Source organism: Rhinopithecus roxellana, chromosome 14 (assembly GCF_007565055.1).
Source record: "Rhinopithecus roxellana isolate Shanxi Qingling chromosome 14, ASM756505v1, whole genome shotgun sequence".
In the NCBI taxonomy this organism is placed as follows: Eukaryota; Metazoa; Chordata; class Mammalia; order Primates; family Cercopithecidae; genus Rhinopithecus; species Rhinopithecus roxellana.
In genome coordinates, this window is record NC_044562.1 from 60936517 (window position 1) to 60962545 (window position 26029).

The 26029-nt window shown below is 45.0% G+C and overlaps 1 protein-coding gene across 26 annotated transcripts in view; it reads right to left on the minus strand.

Annotated features, from left to right (window-relative positions):
- LRRFIP1 (LRR binding FLII interacting protein 1) overlaps positions 1-26029 on the minus strand; it is a 167322-nt gene that overhangs the window by 21944 nt on the left and 119349 nt on the right. For 16 of the 26 annotated variants that reach the window (XM_030917049.1, XM_030917037.1, XM_030917035.1 and 13 more), the window contains 8 exons: positions 17835-17870; positions 16917-17042; positions 12776-12946; positions 9806-9898; positions 8452-8544; positions 7168-7260; positions 5781-5922; positions 108-3404 (listed from right to left, as the gene is read on the minus strand). In XM_030917049.1, coding sequence (XP_030772909.1) covers positions 1867-3404; positions 5781-5922; positions 7168-7260; positions 8452-8544; positions 9806-9898; positions 12776-12946; positions 16917-17042; positions 17835-17870 — 2292 coding nt within the window. In that variant the 3' untranslated portion in view covers positions 108-1866. Of the gene's footprint in view, positions 1-107; positions 3405-5780; positions 5923-7167; positions 7261-8451; positions 8545-9805; positions 9899-12775; positions 12947-14990; positions 15144-16916; positions 17043-17834; positions 17871-26029 lie in introns of those variants that run through there. The other 10 variants (XM_030917051.1, XM_030917042.1, XM_010357955.2 and 7 more) reach the window with 7 other exon arrangements.

The window sequence follows — 26029 nt, forward strand, 5'->3', positions numbered from 1 at the left end:
ATGGGAATCAGCAACCCACAAGCAGGTATTACTGGAAAGGTGGTATTACATACAACAGTAGTCAGACTCAGACTTCAAGCAGCCCAAAGAGTGGAACCACAGTCTTGTACAATTATAAAATGTTTTTATTTCAATTACATAATAACACTTACGTTTTCCTCAAATTTTATTGAGGTTTTGGTCTTTTTGCATTCAATTCTATCTTGTAACAGTAATATGAATCCACATAATTTCATAAAATGTTGACAACATTCATAAGGTACATTCCTTTGTGATTTTATATTTTACAATTTTAAATCTAACTTTACAGTTATTTTTTAAATGTTTGTTTATATAGAAAACAGGTATTTTCTTCAGGCAGATCAAAACAAGAATTTTCCAATAAGAATATACTGGGACATAACAAATGAAAATATTTATACCAAAATACCAAAAGTGATTCAGCTCTTTAAAATATTCTACTATAGTCTAATTAGTAGATTGTACAAGAACAAGTAACCTTTTTTTACTGCTCTTTTGAATGATGATTAGAAATTCAAAGAAACAGAAGTAATTTCACGGTTCAAAATCTTGTTTGTTTTTTTGTTTTTTTTAAGAGACAGGGTCTCACTCTGTCTTCCAGGCTAGAGTACAGTGGTGCAATCATAGCTCACTGCAGCCTTGAACTCCTGGCCTCAAGTGATCCTCCCATCTTGGCTTCCCAGTGTGCTAGGGTTACAGGCGTGAAAACATTGTTTTGTGTTTTTTTTTTAGACAGAGTTTCGCTCTTGCTGTCCAGGCTGGAGTACAACGGCTTGCTCTCGGCTCACTGCAATTTCTGCCTCGCAGGTTCAAGCAATTCTCCGGCCTCAGCCTCCAGAATGGCGGGGATTACAGGCACCCACCACCACACCTGGGCAAGTTTTTGTATTTTTAGTACAGACAGAGTTTCACCATGTTGGCCAGGCTGGCCTCAAACTCCTGACCTCAGGTGATCCACCTGCCTCGGCCTCCCAACGTGCTAAGATTACAGGCGTGAGCCACCGAGCCCAGCCAAAAACATTTAAAAAATGACTGTCCCTGCTCAAATACTGCAGTAGGAAATGTAATTTGACATATATCACTACCAGAAAAAAACTTTAAATCTTTCTATAAAATGAAATTGATACATCATCAGCATGAAGTTAAAATCTCCTACAGAGTAAATTCAGGTATATCAACAATGAGATCCAAAAGCATTGATTCAAGATCAAAGACTTATATGAGGTGAAGGCAAATAAAGCCCCTTGTGCTTTCAGACGTTTACTTGTTATCCTTAAAATGACTCTTGTTCTAAGGTGCAAATCTTATCATTCAGTGACCTATTTGCTATTTGGCTGTTTATCCCCTTTAAATAAAATACCATACAGGTTATAATGTACATTTTAAAATCAAATATGAAAATACACATATGTGAACAAGACATTAATTTAAATATCAATTATATTCATAATACATAAGTCTAAGAATGCTATTTGGTCATTTCAATTAGATGCTGATATATTTGGTCAAGAATATCCACATTCCTATCAGCCTAAGGCAAATGGTAAATGCTTCTATTTTTATTAAGTGGACTATAAACAGTAGACATGATTGTTTGATACTACTGGAATGCTCTCAATTAGAACGTACACTGATAACAAATATGTCTTTCCAATCTGGGTGATAACCTCAATGATTACATGGAAATCTACAAGTAACAGTCTATAACTTAAAGCAGTAGACCACCTGGTGATTGGCATACAGTGCATCTCTATGAATTTATAACATTCTACTTACATTGGCAGTGGAGAAAAGAGCCCCTTACACTCAGACTTCCTGTGCACCACACCTGCCGCCTGCCTCAGCTTAGGACATGGTACAGTCTTCTTTGCTTTTGCCCTTCTCATTCCCTCCTCTGGTATCTTCTCTGCTTTCTGGATTGAAGTCCCCCGGCTCTCCTCCCAGTGGCGACAAGTCATCATTTTCTAGGCTATTGCTGTCTAAAGCTTTCCTGACGGTCTGACTTGGATGTTCTGACATCCCACACCTCTCTGTACTTTCTGCTTCACAGGCATCACTAATGTCCTGTGGGGGACTTTCATTTTCGGGCAGTGTGCAGCTATCTGCGTCTTCGCTCTCTGGTTCTGCGGGACTGCTCTGAGTGGCACCATCTGTTTTAGCATTATCTTTTGCAACACCATCATCTAATTCTTCACCACCAGCCCTCGGGCCTAATGATTGAACTGTGTCATCCTCAAAATCTAATGTGTCTCCATCAGCTAGTACCACCTCAGCTGCTGTTTTTACATCATCGCCTTCTTGGTCAAGTTTTCCAGCCAACTTAATTTTAGGATTCTCTGGACAATCAGCATTTTCACTGCTTTCTGCCGCAATTTTCTGTTTTGGATTTTCAGGCGCCTCGTTTTGGGCTTCCACTGCGGACTTTCTGTCAGTAGACTTTACCTGCTCCTCTTCCTTAATTTCACTTAAATCTGTGTTCTGATAAGTTAACTCTTTTTTAACATCTTTAAGGGTTTCTACAGGTACTGGGGATTTTTTCTTCTTGTTTTTCTTTTTCTTGTTCTTTGTCTTCTTCTGCGATGAGTCCAGTGCCTCTCCCTGTTGGTCATTCTTTCCTTCCTCAGGCTCTTTCATATCTAAGGATTCACTTTGAGTGGCTACTGTACTTGGACCTGTCGCTTCCTGACCATTGCTCTCAGTTCCTGCTGGCGAACCAGGAACTTCTGTCTTGATTGGTTTCTCATCCCTTAATACTGTTTCTTCACCCTCTTCTTCGTTGTGATCCCTACCTACTTCTGTACTCTGCACTGGAATCTCCTTGGGCTCAGCTGCTTCCAGGTTGGTGAATTCTTTCTCTAAACTATGCCCTGTGCTTGTCTCTAACTCTTGGGGAACCTCTACTGTACATCTGTCATCATGATAAACTGTGTCATCACTATGCCCTAAAGGACATGAGGCCACTGTGCCTGCCTGCTCTCCAACCTGAGTCGCCGCTGCCTCTCCCACATTCCCTGTGTGGTTCCCGCCATCTAAGTCATTCCAACAGCTGGATGGCTCAAGGGGAGTTCTGGTCCTGTCATCTGGTGCACCCATGACCTCATCTGACTCAGCCTGTGCTGTGTTTTCAGGGAGAGAAGTGCTCTCTAGAATTTGGTTTTGAACCTGTTCCTCATATGTAGCACCTGCTAAGGTTCCTAGGAATGGGGCAGTGTCTTCAGAGGATTTCTGGTCCTCGGTATTCTCACCAGCAGGGAATACCTCTATGTCCACACAATCTTTCACTGTGTCCTCTGTGTGTTGTTCTTTCTCAGTATTGTGCAAGATTTCTCTTTTCCCCACATTCGCCACGATTTCATTTTTCACCTCCACTTCACTGGCTCTTCCTAAAAGACCATTGAGAAAATTGAAGGGACCCCATGATGTGGCGGCCACATAATTTACATTAGAAAGTAAATACATGTTCTAAATCCCACCCACCCCTATTCCTAAAGAGAGTCATCAAAGAGTCATGAGAAACAAGCCTTTGCCAGTTCTGTGCGGCAAAGCAGCAGTTGCATTAGTAAATTTTGGGTCAGTGAGGGCCACTGCCACCACATCGAAGGCCAGAGTGGCTGCTGGTGCCATCTTGTGTGGATAGATTTTTAAAGGTGAAGTTAAGTTTCAACAAATAGAAAGAACTCTGGATCAGGCAGCCAAACAATCCACAATGATGGGTTTAGGAAGGGACTGAAGGTTCAATTCCCCACTCTCACTTCTCAACGCACAACTTGACAACTTGTATTTTTGTGGCTGTCAAACTGCACTGCATATCACACAGCCCTAAAAGCAGCTTGCAAGTAATTTTTTCAAAGAATATTCAGTGCACTTTTAGAAATGCAGCCTCAAGGTCAATCTCAAGGAAGATGCTTTTGAAATAGCTCATAGGAAAAGAAATCTATCTTCTGCCACTCAACCATTGTCTTCCCGAGAAAACACCCTGCGTCCGTGCCCTGATACCTCTGCTCCATTCCCTAAGGGACGAGGGAGAGAGGACCAGCAGGAGGCAAATGCTGAAAGATCAAGATGACCACTAAATTAAATGATAAATCATTCATCGTCTAAAGAACATCAAACTGTTTTGGAATTTTTGGATTCTCCAAACAAAACCTCAGCAGATTAGATACAGTACTATGCTACTGAAAGTCAAAGCTAGATAATTTTATAGCCCAGTGGTCTCCATGGTGGGGTGCCCGTATCCCAGGGAAAATGGAGGAAATATCAGGAATTCTATTTAGAGTTTTACTCTAAAACTTCTTTGCATATGTTTTTACATGTTTTATAATGTACATTTTATGTTAATGAAATAGTATACACATATAGATTTAAAATAAACATATATATTGGAAAGTTCCTACAATTATTTACTGAAGGAATATGTGATCAAAAGTCATTTGAAGGCCACTTTCAAAACTGACATTTCTGGTTCTTTAAACATTTCACAATGGTTATCAAAGATTTAGTAACAGCAGCATAATCAAATTCCTAGCTGTTTGGGTAGCTCACATAAAGGTATGATGGAAATTAATTTATTTATCTTTTTTCAACAATGGCATACAGATATTATACACATATCTAGAGATGGAATCTTGCTATGTTGCCAGGCTGGTCTGGAATTCCTGGTCTCAAGTGACCCTCCAGTCTTGGCACCCACAGCATTGGGATTAGAAGTGTGAGCCGCTGCACTTGGCCACAACTTTTTTACACAATTGAAAAGAGCTGTGTTTCTTTAATAGTCATAAAGATAATGAATGAGGTATCTCCCTGGAATGCAAGTCCTGAGAAGATGGGGCCTGGAGGTGTCTATGTTTCCATAAATAAAAAGAAGTAAGATGAAAGTTTCTAAATTAAAACGAAAAGTCATGGACCCTGACCTTATTCCAGCCTCCTTGTGAAACACTGGAACGCAGAGGGTGACCAGTGACAGATGAGGCCTCACTGGCGTGCTGCAACTTCAGGCTGCACGCCAGAATCTGAAGGTTCCTCCCAAAGCCAACTCTTATGACAAATTATGACAAATCAGGTCATTGAAAATGGTATAAAATACTCCTCTAATCTACTGGACTCCCCAGTTTTATATTCTTTCAGAAGCAAACACATGGCATACAAAGGAGGATCCCCTCTGACAAAAGTGGGCATGCTCAGACTTTCAGCACTGCTACACCCCCTACCACAGCCGCCTGCCCACCTCGAGTGTGGCTTGAAAACGGCAACACAGATGGACCTGCTGTCCACAGGCACCCCGTGCCCTCAAAACGCTGAATGCTGCCCAGGATGTCAATGTTGGCTTGCAAATATGGCCAACTTACTGACTTGACAACCTTGACTATTCTGATCTTCTGATAATTCTGTCACAGAATCGGTTTAAAAAGCCACCCTTTATATGTACAGATATATATGTGTCTGAGGAAAACCAAATAGTACTCTCCACATTGTTACTTAATTTTGAGACTATTTTCCTTGCCTTCACAGTCTTGCTTGGTAGCTTTGAGCAGCAAAAGAAAAGGTATACTTGAGCCATTGATGGTGCACTACAGAGATGCATGCCAGACAACACGAGTGACCACACCGGTGGTAAGGAAATTACCATGAAGTGATGAAACAAATGGCATGCCGGTGACTGTTAACCCATCAGTGACAGTGACTCCAACCCCCACAGCGCATGGAGGGTGAACCAATGCTGAGTGGAAAGGCGGAAAAGCCGAAGGAAAGCAAATACTTACCTAAGGTCCCATCCCCTGTCGACTTGAGGGCATTTAACTCTTCTTTCGTCATCTTGCTAGGACCTTGGTATCCAAAATTATTGAGAGTGTCGGAAGTCTCTCCATTGGTAGCTATTTCTGAATTTAGGATTATTCCATGTTTCTGGGAACAAAAATAGGCTCATCGTAATATTTACTCAGTGATATTAGGTTAAACTCTGTTTTAATACAACTAACAAAACAGAAAAGAAAACCATTTCTTCCTGAAGTACAGGGTAACTCCACAGAGACAGAGAAACGCTAGGACGCAGCGCTCGTAAATATTCGGTCAACACACACAAATCTGGGATATCGTCCTCTAAAGGCTACTTCTTTCTCAGATGTTCTAATCCATGCCTTCATTTGCTGGGGACAAGCTACTTCCACCAGGCATCCTTTTCAACTACAGGTAGTGGCCTGTGGGCTGCCCCCAAGTGAAGTGGAGCCGTAAGCAAGTCACTGTCATGCAACCTTTCATTTTAAAACCCTGGTTGCATTCTTTAAAAAGAAGAGCCAGATAAAGAAAGAAATATATACACGTTCTGAAAGGGTCATATGAAACTTACGTTAAAGGAGGAATTAAGAGGTGGCTAGAACGTTCAGTATATTCAAAAGAAACAGAATTCACTGAAAATAGGGGCACTTCGCAACTGCAGACATCACTCACCCACGCCCTCCTGCCGCCCGCGTCTGTCTCCCTTGTGTGTGAGGAACTCCCCTGTACTGATCGCCTCTTTGAGGAGCAGAATTACAAATCTTAGCTCTAAGCCTGTACCTGGCTGGCTCACTGCTCTGGCTTTGACCCTGGAGGCCAAGCAGCAGATGGTGACAGTTCAGGAAACCCCCACCCAGAGTGCTGCCATTGGCACTTCACCTGTGTCAAGCAGCAGATGAAGACGCCTTGGCATGGCCCACAAAGGACAGGGAACCTTCTTCCACCTGTAATCTAGTAGGTCTCAAAGTCTAATTAGCGGGATCCTTGCCCAAACCACTTACCCAAGTCACTGTTCATCTAGAGAAGTCCTTAAATTGGGGGTTTTAATATAAAGAGGCAAATTAATTCTCTAAGTCTGAGTAATATCCTGGAGAATTTACTAATGAGTATGAGAAAAATTTAGATAATATATCAAAAAATTCTTGCGTTCAAGATCAGCTATGTTTGTCAACATCAAAAGACCTTGGGTACCACCCACTGAATCTACATTTATTTTACATCTCATCCGTGTCAGTTAACCCAAGATACGAATTATTAACAGATCTAAACTCAATGACATAAAATTAATTATATACACACATATTCACAGAATCCCAAAATGTGCTGTTGTCACCTGGATTTTTTTTTTTATAAAACTGTACTTTGGCTTCATACCTTTAATTCCTCTTTCAGCATGACTACTTCTTCTCTAAGATCATCCCGTTCACTCCTTACGGAATCAAAGAACTCTTTCTGCCTCTCTAATGCCTGAGTGTGCAGCAGAGCCAAGAGAAAGAAGATTTGCAGAGATGAGCAAGTTACTTCAGAAGCGGGAACCAGAAGGAGGCTTCTACCATCTAAAACACTAGTGGACTCTAGACATTAAAGAGACTCTGCCTAAAGATACTAACAAAATCCAAGTATTAAGCTTTTCACTTAGTATATATAATCCAAGAAATGTTACTGTTCATACTTCATGAAAGACATGCGCATTTTGATGCACACAAACACAGCACGGGGTCCTAGAGGTTACTATATTTGCATCACTTTCTAGCTTTGTCTGCGTGTTCACAGCTGCGTTAGAGTTAAGCAAAGTCTCCACTTGAATGAGGGATCAATAAAGAAAAAGGATTGCTTAAGCACCTCCCAGAACAGCTGTTGTAGCCATTTAGACTATTTTAACACATTGATTCTTGGTATCCATCGTCTCAGATAAACAAAGTGGTCCTAAAGTGTGCATGCGTGCACACACATACACACAATCCTAAGTGCTGATGAGCACGACAGTGGAAACACAGTGTGGCTTGTTGAGTCAATGTGCCGACAGTTTGTACAAGTATCTCGACGTCTTTATCAGAGCTGGGTGTATGAATCACTATTTTGGGGAAACCATTTGTCGTTACGAATCACAACAGTTACTTTGTGGGGTTCTGTTCCCCCTATTCTTCAATTCTAAGTGTAGAACTGCCTCTTCTCTTCTTGTGGATGGAGAAGGGTATGTGGAGGCCTTCCCTGGGTAACATTTCAAGGTGGGGATATCTGTCAGGTGGTGCTTAGATTTTTTTCTCAAAGCACCGCCAGGCAGTTAATCCCAAGAAGTCTGGCCTTGCCCACATCAGACCTCCCCAGAGTGCCCTCCTCACTCCAGGTGTTTCAACAACCACTGGCCCGGCCCACCCACGGGGCAGGCAGAGAGCACGGCTACGCATTCACAAGACCCTCCACGGACAGTCCATGTCACATTCCAAGTTCATATCAATTTGGATAAGTTAGTGTATTCACTACTTAATAAAATTAAATAAATTAATACAACTTTGTGTCATGTGGGAGTTGCATGCATACTCAGACAAGCAGTTGTGCAAACTAAAGACTGAAAAAACTCTATTTGCTAAGCGAAAAAACTCTATTTGCTAAGCAGGCTGCCCATTTGAGTAGATTTTCAAGACTTGAGAATCCTACCCCTATCTTTTTGTCTTTCCACTCTATTGTTTCCTGAAGATCAGAAATCTCCCTGATAGAACTCGCCTGTTTCTGCTGTAGCTGTCGGATTTCCTGAGGAAAGGAACAGATAGAAAGCAGATAAAGGGTTAAAGAGGAAGAAAAACCCCAGCCCAAGAGATAACCTGAGAGCTGGGACAGTGAGTGAGGCCGCAAGCACCCTTTAACCTCAACAACCCTGAATTCATCGTCGGCATTCTAAGATTTTTCTCCTTGTCCTACTCCTGGCTTCAAGTGCAGGAAGAAAACCTGCTTTGGGTGAAATTCTCACTTCAGGGCAGCAGTTAAAGAACTGATTAAGTCAAAAAATTAAAAACCAACCCTGTGTTAGTTTCTTATTGCCATTGTAATGAATCACCATAAATTCAGCAGCTTAAAACACAAATTTACTCTCTTGTAATTCTAGAGGTCAGAAGTCCAAAATGAGTCTTAGGGGCTAAAAATCAAGCCTTTCTAGAGGCTCTAGTGAGAATCTGTTTCCCTGCCTTTTTCAGCTTCTAAGACTGAGTTACTTTCCTTGGCTCATGGCCCCTTTCTTGCATCACTCCAACCTCAGCTTCCTGTGTCACATCCTCTACTTCTGCCTTTGACTTGCCTTCCTCTTAGAAGGACCCTTGTTCCATCAAATAATCCAGGATAATCCCTTCTCTCAAGGTCTCTAATCACAACCGCAGGGGCCCTTGAACCATGTAAGGTATCATATTTACAATTTCCAGGGATTTGGATGTGGACAACTTTGGGGGACCATTATTCTGTCTACCACACCTCTGAAAACAAATACAAGATCACCAAATAGGAATGTTCACCAACGAGAGGGACTGTTTTGTAAATCTAGGAATGGAGAGTTAGCCTAAACTCTCAGTTTTAAGAAAACTGAAAACTTTAGTAATTGCCATGAATGAATGGTGTCCCTCTAAATTCATCTGTTGAAGCCCTAATGCCCAATGTGGCTGTATTTGGAGATAGGGTCTTTATGAAGTAATTAAGGTTAAATGAGGTCATAAGAGTGGGGTCCTGATCAAATAGCATTAGTGTCCTTATATGAAGAGACATCAGAAAGATTGCTTTTTCTCCACCATTTGAGGAAGGATACAGCAAGAAGGTAGCTGTCTGAAGGCCAGGAAGAGAGGCCTCACCTGAACCCAACCTTGATCTTGGACTCCCAGCCTCCAGAATTGTGAAAAAATTAATTTCTGTTGTTTAAGCCATGCTATGTATGGTATTTCATTACTGCAGCCTAAGCTAAGATAGTCATGGTCTGACAAAATGCTCCAAAGGGAAAAAAGGCAAAGAAAAGCAGGAGAATGCTACCTACCTCGAGCATTTCCTCTCTTTGCTTCAGGGCTTCCTTGACTTCTGCAAACTGAAATTGCAGTATACTGTGGGCGTGTTTTTCCCTTTCAAATTCCTGTAAAGGAGAAAAACAGCACTAAAGCAGTGGAATCCCATGTTTCTGGCATGCCAGTTCAGGTTCTCACGATTGACAGTTTCTGTGGAACAAGTCACCTGCTACTAGGTCATCACAATCTTCAAGGTCTTTTATTTGGTTTATTATTTATGTATTTTTTTGAGACGGAGCCTCACTCTGTCACCCAGGCTAGAGTGCAGTGTTGTGATCTCAGCTCACTGCAAGCTCCGCCTCCCGGGTTCAAGTGATTTTCCTGCTTCAGCCTCCCAAGTAGCTGGGATTACAGGCGCCCGCCCCCAGGCCTGGCTAATTTTTGTATTTTTGGTAGAGACAGGGTTTCACCATGTTGGTCAAACTGGTCTCAAACTCCTGACCTCAAGCGATCCACCTGCCCCAGCCTCCCAAAGTGTTGGGATTACAGACATGAGCCACTGCGCCTGGACTTCACGGCCTTTGAAACAACACAAACAGATTCCTCTGGACTTTACAGATGATGCCTGATGACTTACTGTCAAATTAACCTGACGAGTTGATACAATCAACAAGGATTTCCTGATTTCTTATCTACAGTGAAGCAAGAGCCAAGGAAGGGCCCCCCAGGGAGCCTGATGCCTTCCACAGCACTGCAAGGACTTAACATAAAATGGCCCCTGCTGAAATATGACAGGAAGACTCTTTGGGATAAAAAGGAGATAAATATGGCCTACTTAAGCATCTCTCATGAACATCTGGTGGCCAGCTCTGTCCTTTGGGGGGGCTGCCCCTTAAGGGACAAAACAGGAGAGTTTGGGGGAGCAAGTGAAGAGCCTGCAAAACCTAGCTGCTCCTCAGGCCCCGCCTCCCCTCCCGAGGCTCAGCCCAGGAAGCTGGCAGCTCGGCTCTGCTGTTTTCCTGCCCAGTCACAGCCGCGCCATCCCTGGTGATGGCCTGGGACCCAACTCACTTTGCTGACAGCTTACAGGCCTGCAGGACACCACTTCCCTAGACCTGTCAGGCGGGTGATCTGAGATGGGATCTGGCCTGAGCTTCTGCTCACCCTAGCACTTCTGTTCACCCACTTCCTTTAGCTTGGGGGTGGCTGGTGCCCTCCTGGCTATGACAAGGGCCCTCCTGTGGGGCTTTGCATAGCCCCTGTGTCCATCTCGGGACAGCATTCTAGCACCATCCAACTTCTCTGGAGTGAGACTCGAGAGTTCTCAGTCCACTGAATGATACCTAACGACAGCGTTCCAGGAGGAGTGCAAATGCATTACAGGCCCCCACCTGAGGGGGGTTGGGATGTGCTCTCCACTCCTCTGTTCCCACATGACATCAGTCTTGTGAAAAGCTTCTCCCCTCTTTCAGAGTTCAGCTGTCACGAACTCTGGGGTAAAATCTGCAACTTCCAACTCAATTCTATAGCAGTCAAAGAAGCAGGCCTGAGGGTTATCAAGGGCACCTTGGTTTTAACCCTTCGGATTTAGAGGATATCAGCCAGTTAAAAACAACAACACCACCACCACTCACACATTACATTTTCTGTTTCTCTCAGAATCTCCGAAAAATTGGACAATTCCTAAAAATATGAAAAAAGTATTCCTTGCTTTCTATCTAAAGAACATCCAAGCCAGCCTTCATGGAATCAGTCTGCTGTCATTACTTATCTTAACACATGACTCATGCTTGAGACTCACGCTAGAAATTATATCTGATACCTGCTATCAACAAACTAGTTCCAGTGGTTCTTAATGAAAGCTCAAATAAGACTGTCTTTCTCTGAGCTTGATGATATATTTAATTCTTTTTTTTTTTTTTTGAGACGGAGTCTCGCTCTGTCGCCCAGGCTGGAGTGCAGTGGCCGGATCTCAGCTCACTGCAAGCTCCGCCTCCCAGGTTTACGCCATTCTCCTGCCTTAGCCTCCCTAGTAGCTGGGACTACAGGCGCCCGCCACCTCGCCCGGCTAGTTTTTTATATTTTTTAGTAGAGATGGGGTTTCACCGTATTAGCCAGGATGGTCTCGATCTCCTGACCTCGTGATCCGCCCGTCTCGGCCTCCCAAAGTGCTGGGATTACAGGCTTGAGCCACCGCGCCCGGCCAATATATTTAATTCTTAAGTGGAGTAACTGTGTCTTTTTCCAATCAGCAGGAAATAATATAATTTTCTTAAAACCTTTGATACTCATAACTATTTCTCTATGGTGTTAAGAGAGAATAAAATAAAAATCAGAAAATATATATTAACAGGAAAATCCTGAGGCATCTGATGGCACCTTATTTGAGCACGGTGGCTCTTTCATAGGTATGTTTTTTCACAGTTTGATTTTAGCTTACATGTTCTCCTAGAAAAACTGTCTCTAGTTTACATGTTGAAATTATATGTATCAATATTTCAAGTCACTTGGCAAAGAGTATGGTACTTTTATTCTCAGATGATTGGATTTCCTGGATAACTGAAAGCCATTGCTTAAAAATACAAAAATACACAATGTAAATTATACATTATATATACACACATACACACGATATATCCACACATACATGTAAACACACACACACCCTACCACTCCCTTTTTTTTTTTTTTTTTTTGAGACAGGGTCTTCTCTGTTGCCCAAGCTGGATTGCAGTGGTGTCAGCACAGCTCATCACAGCCTCAACCTTCTGGACTCAAGTGATCCTCCCACCTCAGCCTCCCAAGTAGCTGGGACTACAGGCATGTGCCACCTGGCTAATTGTTTTAATTTTTTTAGAAATGATGTCTCGCCATGTTGCCCAGGCTGGTCTCGAACTCCTGGGCTCAAGTAAGCCTCCCACCTTGGCCTCCCGAAGTACTGGGATTACAGGCATGGGCCACTGCATCCAGCCTATCCTAACATTCTGCATCATACTAATGCTTACTTTGTTTTTCTCTTCGTACTGCCGCCTAGATTCAGCCAGCTGTTCTTCAAGCTCCAGCATCATATCTTTGAGGGTATCAACCTGGTACATGAAGTTTGTCTTCTCATTGTCTAGCTGAGCATTGGAAACCATAGCCTTCTTATATTTCTCTTCAACTTCTGCTAGAGAGTCCTGTGGAAAGCAGGTCATATTTTTGAAATTGCAATAAAAAAAATCAAAACAAAGAATCATTCAGTATTCTGTTAAAAAAAAAAACCCTCAGTCCTAAACTTAGACTGTATTTCTTAGAGCAAATGGATCAGAGGAAGAAACACATCTTCAAATGCATGGAAATTCCCCTTTTCAATTTGGTCAAATTCTCATTGCTCAGAAAGTTCGCTAGTAAAAGCAATGTACACACTCATTAGAACAAACGAGACACCAGTATGGAAAGGGATGTCGTCACAGAGGCAGTAGAGTCTCTGGCCCCACTCAGTAGCTGGGGAATCCTCCCAGCATGGTGTCTTAGGGCTGGATGTCAGGCTGTTCAACAGATTTCTGAAGAATCACTAGAGGCGTGTGACCAGCCCCTGTGAAAGAGCCAGTGTGTGATGGCTGAGATAACTACTCAGGGCCACAAGCCACAGTGACCACCAACCAGCCCTACTCTGGCTTATGAACCAGGAAAGGAGCAGTAGTGATTTCAGATTTTTGACCCATGGGAAAATGGCATGCAGATCTCACTGGGTAGGTCCTGGAAAGACAAAGGTCATTCCCTTTGAAGAACAGTCCAGAGAAAGAGGCCTGTAAAATATGCATGGCAATGCCCTCACTTGCCTCACATCCTTGCAGGTCCCCAACATGAGGAGGCTAAGGTGATTCCAGAACAGAGAGAGCAGAACCGTCAGGGCGCATACATGCAGAGCTAAAGGCAGAGGCAGGAGCTGCCTGTTCAGGTGCAGCAGTGGCTACGAGGGGGCTGGAGGGACCAGTGCTGGTCTAGCTCTGCACCTCCACACCAGGACAGCTGTTTCAGGTGGGACCAGAGGGTCTCTGGTTGATTCAGTGGCTCCTCACCAGGTGTTTTTAATTTTTTTTTTTTTTTGAGACAGTGTCTCACACTCTGTCACCCAGGCTGGAGTGCAGTGGCACAATCTCGGCTCACTGCAGCCTCCACCTCCCGGGTTCAAGTGATTCTCCTGATTCAGCCTCCCGAGTAGCTGAGATTACAGGTGTGCGCCATCACACCCAGCTAATTTTTATATTTTTAGGAGAAACAGGGTTTTGCCATGTTGGCCAGGCTGGTCTCAAACTCCTGACCTCAGGTGATGCACCCGCCTCGGCCTCCCAAAGTGTGGAATTACAGGCGTGAGCCACTGCGCCTGGCCAAGGGGCTCCCTTTTTCTCAGGAATTGAAAGCCAGAGTCTTATTTTTCCCCCTTTCAGGAAAGGTGACAGATATGAAGATAATGAATTAGTCATGATTGATGTCACCTCCTCTGTCTGGTGCCCTTTGATACTAAAAGACGACCTCTCAGGTACTTTCTGGGGGGCTGAAAAGGAAGTAACAGATTTGCCACCTACTTCCAGATCCACAGTCTGCTGCTCCCTAATAAAGACAGTCACTGATTGATCACCTTACTGTCAAGGAACAGGGCAACCACATCTCCTGGCTGGTGCAATGAAGTCACTGCACACTCTAAAAGCAGGGTGCACATGCTCCAAGAAAGCCAATGCCACAGTCAGTCTTTACTTCAATTAGCAGCATTTTACAGGATGCAAATAATTGGGATGTTTCGAAAGTGTGGCACGTGAGGACGGCCTTATTAGTAGACATCAGATATTTTGAGAAGCAAATCAACCTAAGCATTTTTGTATACAGCTACAACAAAAAGTGAGAAAAACCAAACCTTCTTCAAGTGTCTGGTACACGCCTATGGGAGATAAGAAACTGGTTTGAAGCCTAGGGGAAGGATGGTGAGTACAAGACATGCGTCAGGGAGTATGTTAGTAACCTTTTCTACTGGGGAGTTACATTTTCAAGTCTTGGTTCAAACAATGCATTTGGGAAAATGGTGAGTGTACACCCATGCCGGCATTCCTGCCATTTTGAGTTCTTCTACAACCTGGAGCCTCTTTACAGTAAGCATGCACTTTGAATTTCTTCTTTAGGATTTTGTTTTTTTTAAGTGAAGTTGTGTTAATAAGGTGAGACCACACTTCTGTGAATTGGTACCTTCATCTCTTTCAACCCCTGCATGTATTTGCCTTCTACATCCTGAATCTGGTCCTTTAACTCGTTGAGTTCCTGGGGGAAATGGCAGAAAAGGCAGATGATGTCAAGGGAAAACAGGTGATTCCCCAAATCTTTCATACTTCAGGGTACTTCCTATTTGGGTAGTCTGAGCACCCAATTTTCTTTTTTATTAAGTGTTAAAGGAAAATAAACTTCACTATTTAAAGATTAAAGTTCAGGTGTATCCCACGTGATATTTTTACATGATTTTATGCAATCCTGGTGTATCTCATAGGATTTTACACAGTTTAAAAAACAGGCAAAATAGAGCTTCTGAAAATGGTACAGGTTATTTCAACTCCTATTCAGTAATTCATTCAAGCACTTGGAGTTCCTACTCTGCAAGATACAGTGAGATGCTAGAGGCAGAAATCAGCAACACTTTTTCCCTGCATTTATGGAGCTCCAAGTCTCTACTTTGCCAAATTATTGGTGCCTGGAACAGCATCTGGCATGAGCCAGCCTCTCGGTAAGTACCTGAACAAATGAGTGGCACGCACAAGCTAAGGGCAGAGAAACAGCAGGACTGCCACCAACTCTGCTGTAGAAAGGCAAACAGCAGGCCAGGCACGGTGGCTCACGCCTGGAATCCCAGCACTTTGGGAGGCCAAGGTGGGTGGATCACCTGAGGTCAGGAGTTCAAGACCAGCCTGGCTAACATGGCGAAACCCCGTCTCCACTAAAAATACAAAAATTAGCCAGGTATGGTGGCGGGCGCCTGTAATCCCAGCTACTCAGGAGGCTGAGGCTGGAGAATCGCTTGAACCCAGGAGGTGGAGGTTGCAGTCAGCCAAGATCACGCCACTGTACTCCAGCCTAGACAACAACAGCGAAACTCTGTCTCAGAAAAAAAAAAAAAAAAAAAAGAAAAGAAAAGAAAAGAAAAAGGAAAAAAAAGGGAAGCAATGAGGAGCTGCAGGTGGCCCAGGGGTGGCACATGGGAAACGGCTCTTCTGGTTTCGTAAACTTATAAAACATAGGTGTTGGAAGCACCTTCAAGGTGACCCCGGCCAACCTCTGGTGGATGCTTAAATCCCTATCTGTCCTCCCTGGCAAATGGCCATGCAGCTGCTCAGACATCCCCAGTGGGAGCAGCTTCTCTTTTAAACTTAGTTTAAAGCACTAGAAAATTCAGAAACAGAGTCAATTCTGGCTCCTTTCAACTGCTTCTGTCTTGGTTCTGCTCCCTGGAGGACACAGGTCTAGTCACCTCACCTTCCCTTCCAGTCTTCAGGTTTTCAGATGCACTGTCCCTAGTTACTTTAACAAATAGCACTATGTTTCTCTCTAACACATGGAATGCTACCAAATGCCTGGCACTGTCCTGGGTGCTGAGGATAGAGCAGAGAATAATACCTACAATACAGTGGGAGAAAAGAAATCATTAAAATACAGAGATGAGATCTACTAAAGGCATATTACAAAGAGAAAGGAAAGGGCATGTTCTAGGCCGAAGGGGAACATACTTAGCGGGGAAGGTCGTGTGAAAGTAGGTAAAGCCGTGTCCAAACATGTGGACTGAATGTCTACGCAGACCAAGCACACAGAGACGACGAAGCACAGAGACGACCAAGCGCATCAACACAACGTGCCTAGTGCTCTCACTAAGGTATGCCCCGGGTGCTGAGGGGCAGAGGGGGCCGGTACACAGTCCGCCCTGCTGGGGGGTCAGTGGGTAGGATCAGATTCCTGCAGGAGACACTATGTGAGCTGGGTCTTGTTGTTAGAACACCATTATTTTAGGGGAGGTGAGGGGGACAGGACCAAGAAGAAAGATCCAGAACTTTATGAATTAAGTCTTTTTTTTTAATCTAAAGACTGATTTTGACAAAAGGTTCTCCCAAGTCTAAGAAAAGAGCATCTCACCTTGATTTCCCTGATGGATGCCTCGGTGTCGATGGAGATGGAGGTGTCTCCGCTGCCTCTCCGAGAGGAAGTCCCACCCAGAGAGGCCAGCGTGGCTGCAGACAGGCCTGGCATATTACGAGACCCCTGGAACGTTGAGAGGATCAGATGCTGATATGGGTGTCCCCACCCAAATCTCATCTGGAATTATAATCCCCATAATCCCCACAAGGCGAGGGAGGGACCTGGTGGGAGGTGACTGGATCACGGGGGCAGTTTCCCCCATGCTGTTCTCACGATAGTGAGTGAGTGCTCAGGAGATCTGATGGTTCTGTAAGTGTTCGACAGTTCCTCCTTCAAATGTTCTCTCTCCTGTGGCCTTGTGAAGAAGGTGCCTGCTTCTCTTTTCACCATGACTGTAAGTTTCCTGAGGTCTCCCCAGCCATGCGGAACTGTGAGTCAATTAAAGCTCTTTTCTTTGTAAATTACCCAGTCTTAGGAAAGTTCGTTATGGCAGTGTGAGAACGGACTAACCCAGATGCGATTTTAGACAAAACCAAAACTGCATGTAAATCTAACATCACAGGACTGTTACTTTAATTCCATTTCCAAATTGGAAGCTCTTCATGGACTTATGGTAAGCTATAAGGAGAGGATCATTTCCAGGTACCTCCTGGATGCTCTGTGATCAGCTGGATTAACCCTAAACTCCATGGTGGGGCCCATCATAAACGCCTCCCTGCTCTGCAGGGTCTAACGCACACTGGACAGGACTCCCGGTGGCCTACGTACAGGGAGGTGATGCCAGGTTAGGTGGGCCGCTTTCTAGTCCATTCCCTCACTGGAGAACATCTTTATTAAAAAGACCAAGCAACATATTTTCTTATCAATTTCATCCACAACTTTCGGGACCCTCTAGGTTTATGAACGATTCCTTACCTTCTCAGTAAAATCTTTTTCTGGTCTGTCTTCTACCTGTAGAGGAAAATGGACAACATATTAAATACTTTAAAAGCGTTAAATGGATAACATGAAGATAGGGGCTAAGAATGATAAAAAACAAAAAACAAACACACACAAAAAAACAAAACATTTGCTTCCTTCGTAATTTAGAAGCAAAAAAGTGGGATCCTCCAAATTTGGCTTTTCCCACCTCTCCTACTTGGACATCTGTGAGGCCCCTTCTCCTGTCCTCATTTGGATGTCCCTGAGGACCCTCTTCTCCTGTCCTCAGGTAGGAGTCTCACTGGGACCCACAGCAGGCTGTGGAACTACAAGAGGGGGTGCACATGAGGAACGGACCCTGGAGATGGCCCTGCACCACGAGGATGTCTCGGGACAAGAGGCAGAGGCTGGTAGTGGGGTTACTTCTTTCCTGGCTCAGGACCCAACAAAAGACAGGCTTATTTTTTTCTCTTTCCTTTTTTTTTTTTTTTTTTTTTGTGGGGCTCAGGGTGGGGAAGGGTTGTTTAAACAAATATTAACTACCTGGAGTGCTGCTTTTTTTTTTTTGCACATTGAATGTTCTTATCATAAACCCACTGGGAAGGTTACCAAGATTGAGTTTGTCTCCAAACTCTCTGGGAAAAGCTGTCAACTAATCATGTTTTCCCCATCATGTCTTCAACCCAGCTTCCTGTAGCTCAGAACTTTTTCACTTTGGTTGTCAGAAAATCAGCCAAAGACATGCCTGGCAACTGCAGACCATATGCTTGATTCAGCAGATCTGAGCAGTGACCTGGGACTCTGCAGTCACCCTTGTGAGCTCACACAGAGATAATTCAGAATGAAGCTTGAGAAATCCTGATGGAGAGCTGCCAAGGCCACGGCTCACCAACACTTGATCTGCACAGACGCTGGTGCCGGGGACCAGCAGCTCAGTACAGGGGTGCAGGTGCTATGGTCAGGGTGCCAGAGAGATGGTGACCTCCAAATGACCACTTTCCATCTATGGCCCGAGTCCACGCTGGACCAGATGCCCCTGCCCTCACCATCCGGCCCCACCAGGAAGGCTCACTAACCGCCACCTTCCCTCCTGCAAACTCCCTCTACCTTCAACTTCTCCTCCAAGGACACCTGGAGCAGCACTAAAACAACATAACCAGGAGTCACAGCTGGTCAGCCAGTTAAGGGATCAAATGGAATCCCACAAAATACTCGGTTAATCCAGAAGAAAGCAAAATCCAAGACCAGCTCTTAGCTCAGGGTGGCCATGTTTAAGGGTCTTCTACTCAACAGATCCAAGCTAAACCCTGCGGCCTGGCTCCCAAAGCCATCACACGGTCTCACCCACCCACCCTACACCCGGGTCTTCAAAAATAAACTTTCTACTCTCATTGAACCAGTCTCCTGTGTTCCAAGAGCAGGAGCGGAAATGGGGGCAGAGAGGCCACATCTTTCAGGCCAGTAGGATGCAGCCAGGGGCAGGCTGGCCTCTCTCCCCTCTTTGCTAAATAAGCCCTGTGGGCAGGGTGGTGGTGGGGTGGTCCCTTTGCCCACTTAGCCACAGCTGCTAAGGACCCACCCAAGGCCCTGCCTAGACCATGTGTTCATGGGAGCTGTCCACAATCCCAGCTGTTTACAGCTCTCCTCCCTGATGTCCTGATGTCTCACGCTGGGTGCGGCCCAGCTATACCGCAGTGAAGACGGCTCTCTCCAACTGTAGCCCATACCACCTGCATTTGCTGATGTGTCAAAATGCACATCTAGAGTTATTTTTTCAGATGTGCATGCCACATCAGCCTAACTGTGTACTTGGAGGCACCAAGGCAGACTCTGATCAGATGGGTACAAGGCAGACTCTGATCAGACGGGTACCAAGGCAGACTCTGATCAGACGGGTACCAAGGCAGACTCTGATCAGACGGGCACCAAGGCAGACTCTGATCAGACAGGCACCAAGGCAGACTCTGATGAGATGGGCACCAAGGGAAACTCCGGTCAGATGGGTACAACGCAGACTCTGATCAGATGGGTATAAGGCAGACTCTGATCAGATGCATACCAAGGCAGACTCTGATCAGACGGGTACCAAGGCAGACTCTGATCAGATGGGCACCATCTCATCTAGCAGAGCCCCAGAAGCCCTGAAGCCATGTTCTGAGTTGTGAGGATGACTGGAGCAATTCAAGTGTGGTTCTTCTCTTCACGTGGGAATAAAAATATTCCTGAAATGTTTTTCAAATCAAAATTTCAAGGCCAGGCGCGGTGGCTCATGTGTGTAATCCCAGTACTTTGGGAGGCCGAGGCGGGCAGATCACTTGAGGTCAGGAGTTGGAGACCAAGCTGGCCAACATGGTGAAACCCCGCCTCTACTAAAATTACAAAAATTAGCTGGGTGTGGTGACATGCGCCTGTAATCCCAGTTACTCAGGAGGCTGAGGCAGGAGAATCTCTTGAACCCAGGAGGCGGAGGTTGCAGTGAGCTGAGATCATGCCACTGCAATCCAGCCTGGGCGACAGAGTGTAACTCTGTCTCAAAAAAATGTAACAAATAAAATAAAATAAATAAAATTTCAAATAACAAGGAAATGTGAACTATCTAGCACTTAGTTTCCTGGAGAATAAATTCATTAAATCTCCTGGGCCCAAAGCCTTTATCCCTTAGAATAAGTTAGTTTGTAGAACAAATACTAATAAGATGAAAATAAAGAGGCTAGTTTAACTCTTGGTGGGATATGAAAATCCAGTTTAATAGACTGCCAAGTTACCACTGAAAAGCCTGCAGCATTTTTGCTCCACGGTGTAAAATGAATGTTTTCTGGCTGCTGGTCAGCAATGGATAAATATTGTGGAGAAATAAACGAAGCTCAAGGAATGCATTCCTTTACCTACAAAAGTATCTGTGCCCGTAAAAGAAGGGCCTACCCAAGTCTTTTTTTTCTTTCTGGTATTTCTTGCAAGAAAGCTGAGAAAGAATAAACAGGTGGTCCATAAACTTTGATTTTGGGAGGACAGGGCTTTAACACCTTTGTTCTGCATGGTTTTAATTGGAACCGTCTATACCTACTGTTTTTGTAATTTGTAAAGTATCAAATAAGGGGAAAACCCCCAAAAGCCATAGTTTGCTGTTTCTATCATTTTAAAAAAGTCCTTGCTCCGAAGAATGTAACGGACTCAAAATAAAATCTGGGCATATTTTTAAGTAGAGACCATGCAGAGAAAAATTAAAAATTAAGCTCTTGATGAAAGGCGATGGTAGTGAACATTTGACCTGTCTCGTTTTACACAGCAGAGTAAATTTCATGTGTGTCTTCTGAATGAAAAAGGAATTTGTCAGCTTTCCTGAAACACAGGAAGGCTGTTCCGCCCCGTGGAAAGCCACGCAGCCCCACTCGCGTCCACCAGATGGCGGTGTGTCGCAGCTGCAGGGGCCAGGCCCGGACAGACGCTGCAGGCAGCGGAGCCCACCTTAACAAGCCCACTTTCCTAAGCCCTAGCAGAGCCAGGTAAGGAATCAGGTGTTGTGTTTCATCTTGACATAAAGCACAGCACTTCCTCCCTAAAATGACTAAGAAATCTAAGACAGGACAGGATTTTAAACACTGTCACAGCCACTGCATGACATGGTGTGGGGACCCGGAGGAGGTGGGCATGGTGCAGGGAGGGGTCCAGAGGACACCGTGGCTGCAGGCAGTCCAGGCTGCTCTGCTCACCCACCCTAGCCCAGGACGGGAAAGCACCAGACCCTGCAGACAGTGGCCTCCTGCACGGGAAGGGCAGCAGCGCTGCACACATTGCAGCCTGTTAGCTTCATGACTGTCGTATTGTGAGTGATACTAAACATTTCAGGTCAGGGTGAAAACTGCACACTAACAGGTTTATAAAGTATGTGTGTCATATTTTATAGTCACAGCTGAGTGTATACAAAGACATCATTGAAAATCTACTGGAAACAGTCACTTCTAAAACACGTCTGTGGAAGTTTAGTTTACGTCAATTTTCCTTTCATAAACAAACGCTTCAAGGAGCACATTAAATATTTTATTAATTCCAAACTTCTAACATTGTGTCTAAAGGAGTTTACTATCTAGGCTCCTGTACACACGATGCCTGGTGAGGCTAAAATGCCAAGTTTTCCATGTTCCAGCCGCCTGTCCATTTTCCTAGAGAAAGAATATGTGGCACCTGTTCACGTGCCCAGAGAGACCCTACTCAAGGGCCCAGGTACAAAAAGAACCTGTCCCCAGTGTCCAGCCAGGCAACACCAGACTTGGGTGGAAAAAGGGATTACCGAAGCAATATCCTTGTGAGGTCCCTCTTGAGACACAAATTAATAGCAAACACTGCTCAGAAAACACTGATTTTAAGGGTAAATTTCCTTCACATTTAAATGATAGCACAGTCTATCATTAGGGTGACAGTTTTTGGTTATAAATCCATAATATGTACTTTACCCTGAATGACTTATCTTTGAACTCTGGTGTTTATAATTCAAGACCCGTTTTTCCACCTGGTCCCTGCCCCTGCCTCTCTGTGCAACAAAAAACATGAGTCAAAATAGTGTTGTTTTTCTAGTTCAAACGGGCAGAGATCTGAGTTCATTGCTCCTGTTTTCTCTGAGTACACAAGGGAAGATATCGACCCGGGCTCCCCTCAGGACATTACTGATGGATGTTTCAGAAACGTGGTGGCTTTGCCAGGTTCCCAGTGGGATTCTGGGGCTTGGATGACCCAGACCTGTTGGCTTCACCAGGTGGAGTCACTCTGCTTGGGTATGGCCCAAGCCTGGGCCGTCAAACCTCTGGATTCTAGCTCTCTGGAGGCACCTTTGCCTCCCCTCACACCCCCGCTGCTGGGCTTCACACCATGTGTGATCACCCGATGAGCTTCCATCTACCCCCTGTCTGTGAGTCCCATGAGGGCGGGGGCAAGTCTGCATTTCTCATACAACGGCCCTGTTTCTGGAACATTCTAGGTACTCAATAAAGAGTGAATGAGTGAAACACAACTTCCTCAAGGAGAAGATCCTGGCCATGCTGGAGAGGAAGAAAACAGTTCATCCACAGCATGGACGAAGATGAGAATGAGGTGAGAACAGTATTCTATGTCTGTCTTGACATGGGGCCGATGCCCTCTCTGCTTTCCCAAGGACCTTGGGAGGACCAAGTGGGTGGAGAAAACTTTAGGTCTTGACCCTGGTGGTGGTCTCTGGACACTGAAGCATTTTCATTTTCTCGAAGTGGGACAAGCAGTCACTTCCTTCTTTCTGGTTACTACTGCCCTTTAATAGCACTGCCCTCCCTCCACCCCTCGGGGGGCACCAGCCCTCCCTCCCCTGTAACGGGTGTGACATGTTCACTTGTGCACCTGTGTCTCCCAAACCCAGGGCGTGACTCCCTACAGAGCCTACAGGGCTGACCCTGTCTGACTTCATATTTTTCTTGTCCTCTGTCCTCACTCATACTGGCCCTGGATACATGTTCCTGATGAAGTCCTCGGCCTGGGAGCATTTCCCATGAGCTCTCACTACAACAACTGTATCCCATCCCTGGCTAACCCCAGCCAAGGAGAAATAAAGTAACCATGTGTTTTTGTTTTGTTTTTTTCTTTGTTTCTTTGTTTTTGCTTTTTGAGGGAATCATGACCCCTCTTTCCAGGAGAGGCACAAGAAGTTTACATGGCCAGCTAGATGTCCCAAACCAGGAATGAGAGCTGTGACATTTGAAACTCCCTGCCTCAGAGCACTGCCTGCTCCATGTGACCCCAAGGAAGGCCAGACTGGAGGGTCATTCACCTTTGCCACCACACTTACTCCAGGCCCTGCCCAAGACCTGCTGCTCGTGCCTCCCAGGTAGAAGGACCGGCGAGTCCCATCCAGGCTCTCCTGGCTTCTTCCCATCAACAAGGCCAAACACACCCACTAGCACTTTCTGTTGGCCCAGGAGATCCAAAATATACCAGCAATAGTGTTAATGTCCCAAGACGGAAAGCAGAAATGGAGCCGATTCAGTATAAGAGGACCATGAGTTTTAGAAATTATGGAAATGAGCTAGCTTAGTTCTGTCTCCCAGGCTCTCTTCAGATACCAGGGATGCTGCCTGTACTCACCGTTCTTCTATCCTCCACACGATCAGTCAAGGGATACCATAACCACATCCCCTAGGGAACTGCCCTGCACTCTACAGACACCCCTCTGCATTCTAAGAACCACATACAGGAGGTTTCATCAGATGTGGGGTCCCCAACCAACATAAGGCACCCAGGATGAGGAAAGGGACAGCCCCGTCCCTCACTGCGGGACTGACCTTTGTTCCCTAAGTGTGCCAACCGCCCCGCAATCAACTGACCTTTGTTAGTTGAGCAATTGATTCAGGGAAGGAAGAGCAGATATAAGGAGATCACCCACCCCCATCAGGTCCCAGGACGCCCAGGAAGGCTGAACCCACATCTCTCTGTTTATGATCATCTACTACACCTGTGAGTAAATTTTCTGCAAATTTAGAAAACACATGACAAAGAAATTTGTATCATTTCAATCTCTTCAGTCAATTTCATATGACAAAGAAATTTGCGTCATTTGAATCTCTAAGTGGCTATATTGAGCCCTGTTATTTTGTGACCTCATCATACGATTGAATAAAGACAATGCTTAACAAAATCCAATTGTCATGTCTCACTGGAACCAGACAGAAGGTACGGAGGGCAATGGAACCAGGCGGAGGGTATGGAGGGCATTAAGGGTGTTTGCGATTCACTGAAACTAAAGCCACAACATTCTTCTGTCAATTGTAAATACTTATATTTTCTTTTCTTTTCCTTTGAGATGGAATCTTGCCTTGTCACCCAGGCTGGAGTGCAATGGTATGATCTCGGCTCACTGCAACCTCTGCCTCTTGTGTTCAAGTGAGTCTCCTGCCTCAGCCTCCCAAGTAGCTGGAATTACAGGCATGTGCCGCTACGCCCGGCTAATTTTTGTATTTTTAGTAGAGACGGGGTTTCTCCATGTTGGCCAGGCTGGTCTCGAACTCCTCAAGTGCCTCGGCCTCCCAAAGTGCTGGGATTACAGGCATGAGCCACCATGCCTGGCAATACTTATATTTTCTTTTCCAAAAAGTGAGTGTGAGAAGACAAAGCAATTCTACATTAAATTTATTACGGAAAATGTTTCTTCCTGGTAGTTTTAAGTGATCAGGTAAGTTAGCTTATGTTTACTGCTCTACTATAGAGTATGAGATAATACAGAGATCCCAACTGAAAGGAAGACACAGGCGTGGGGGCTGGCCAGGCTTACTGAGTCTGTGATCTGAAATGTCTTAGTTCACAACCATTTACTTTCGGTTATTTGAGTAACAGCATCAAGACCAACTTGTCAGGTTTGAAAATGGGAAATCATGTCATAACGAACAGCTGAGGATCTTCCTCTTATCGCCTGATGCACTCGGGGGAGAGACTTACTGGGGGGCGGTGTGCCCCTGGAGTTTGCACAGTAGCTGCTGCCTCGCACTCCCTGCACACATTTGCCTTCTCTCACTGCTGACTGCTGGGCTCTGGGATGGGGAGGGGTGGAACACAAACTCAAATGCCTGTGAGGCCAGCTGGGCAGAGCCAAATGCGTGACAAGATTGGATGTCTGCAACTTATACAGAGGGGAGAGTCTTCCCCCAGAGAAACAGGCACTGGTGTTGTAATGCCCGCCCCTCTTGAACTCTGCTTTCCTGCTCTCCACGGCCGGACGGAGGAAACATTCCTCTAGCACAGGAAAGCCATGCTGCACAGTGATGAACGGCACCTGGGCCGTGGCCTCGGGGTCATGAAAATAGTGGGTGGGGTGGAGGCTGCGCAGTTCTGCAACGTAGCCGCAGAGTCAGTGGCCAGAGACCCTGGGTTTTCTTTCCCAAAGAAGCTGATACCTGCATTTACTGATACCTGAATGCAGGTATCAGGTGCGAGGTAGGAAACCTCACAGTTCTAAAACACTGCATCTAATTTAAAACAAATCACCAGCACCGTAATAGGAAAAGCCCGCCAAACAAGGTACATCTGCGCAAGTGGAGGTCTCAGCGCTGCGACTTCTTGGTTGATAACTAGGAACGTTACCGAAATTGTAGGGCTCAGCATGCTGAAGTATGGTGTTCAGTGACTAACTTAAGAGCACATTTTAATGACTCTATGACTGGGAGAAGTTTTTGTTT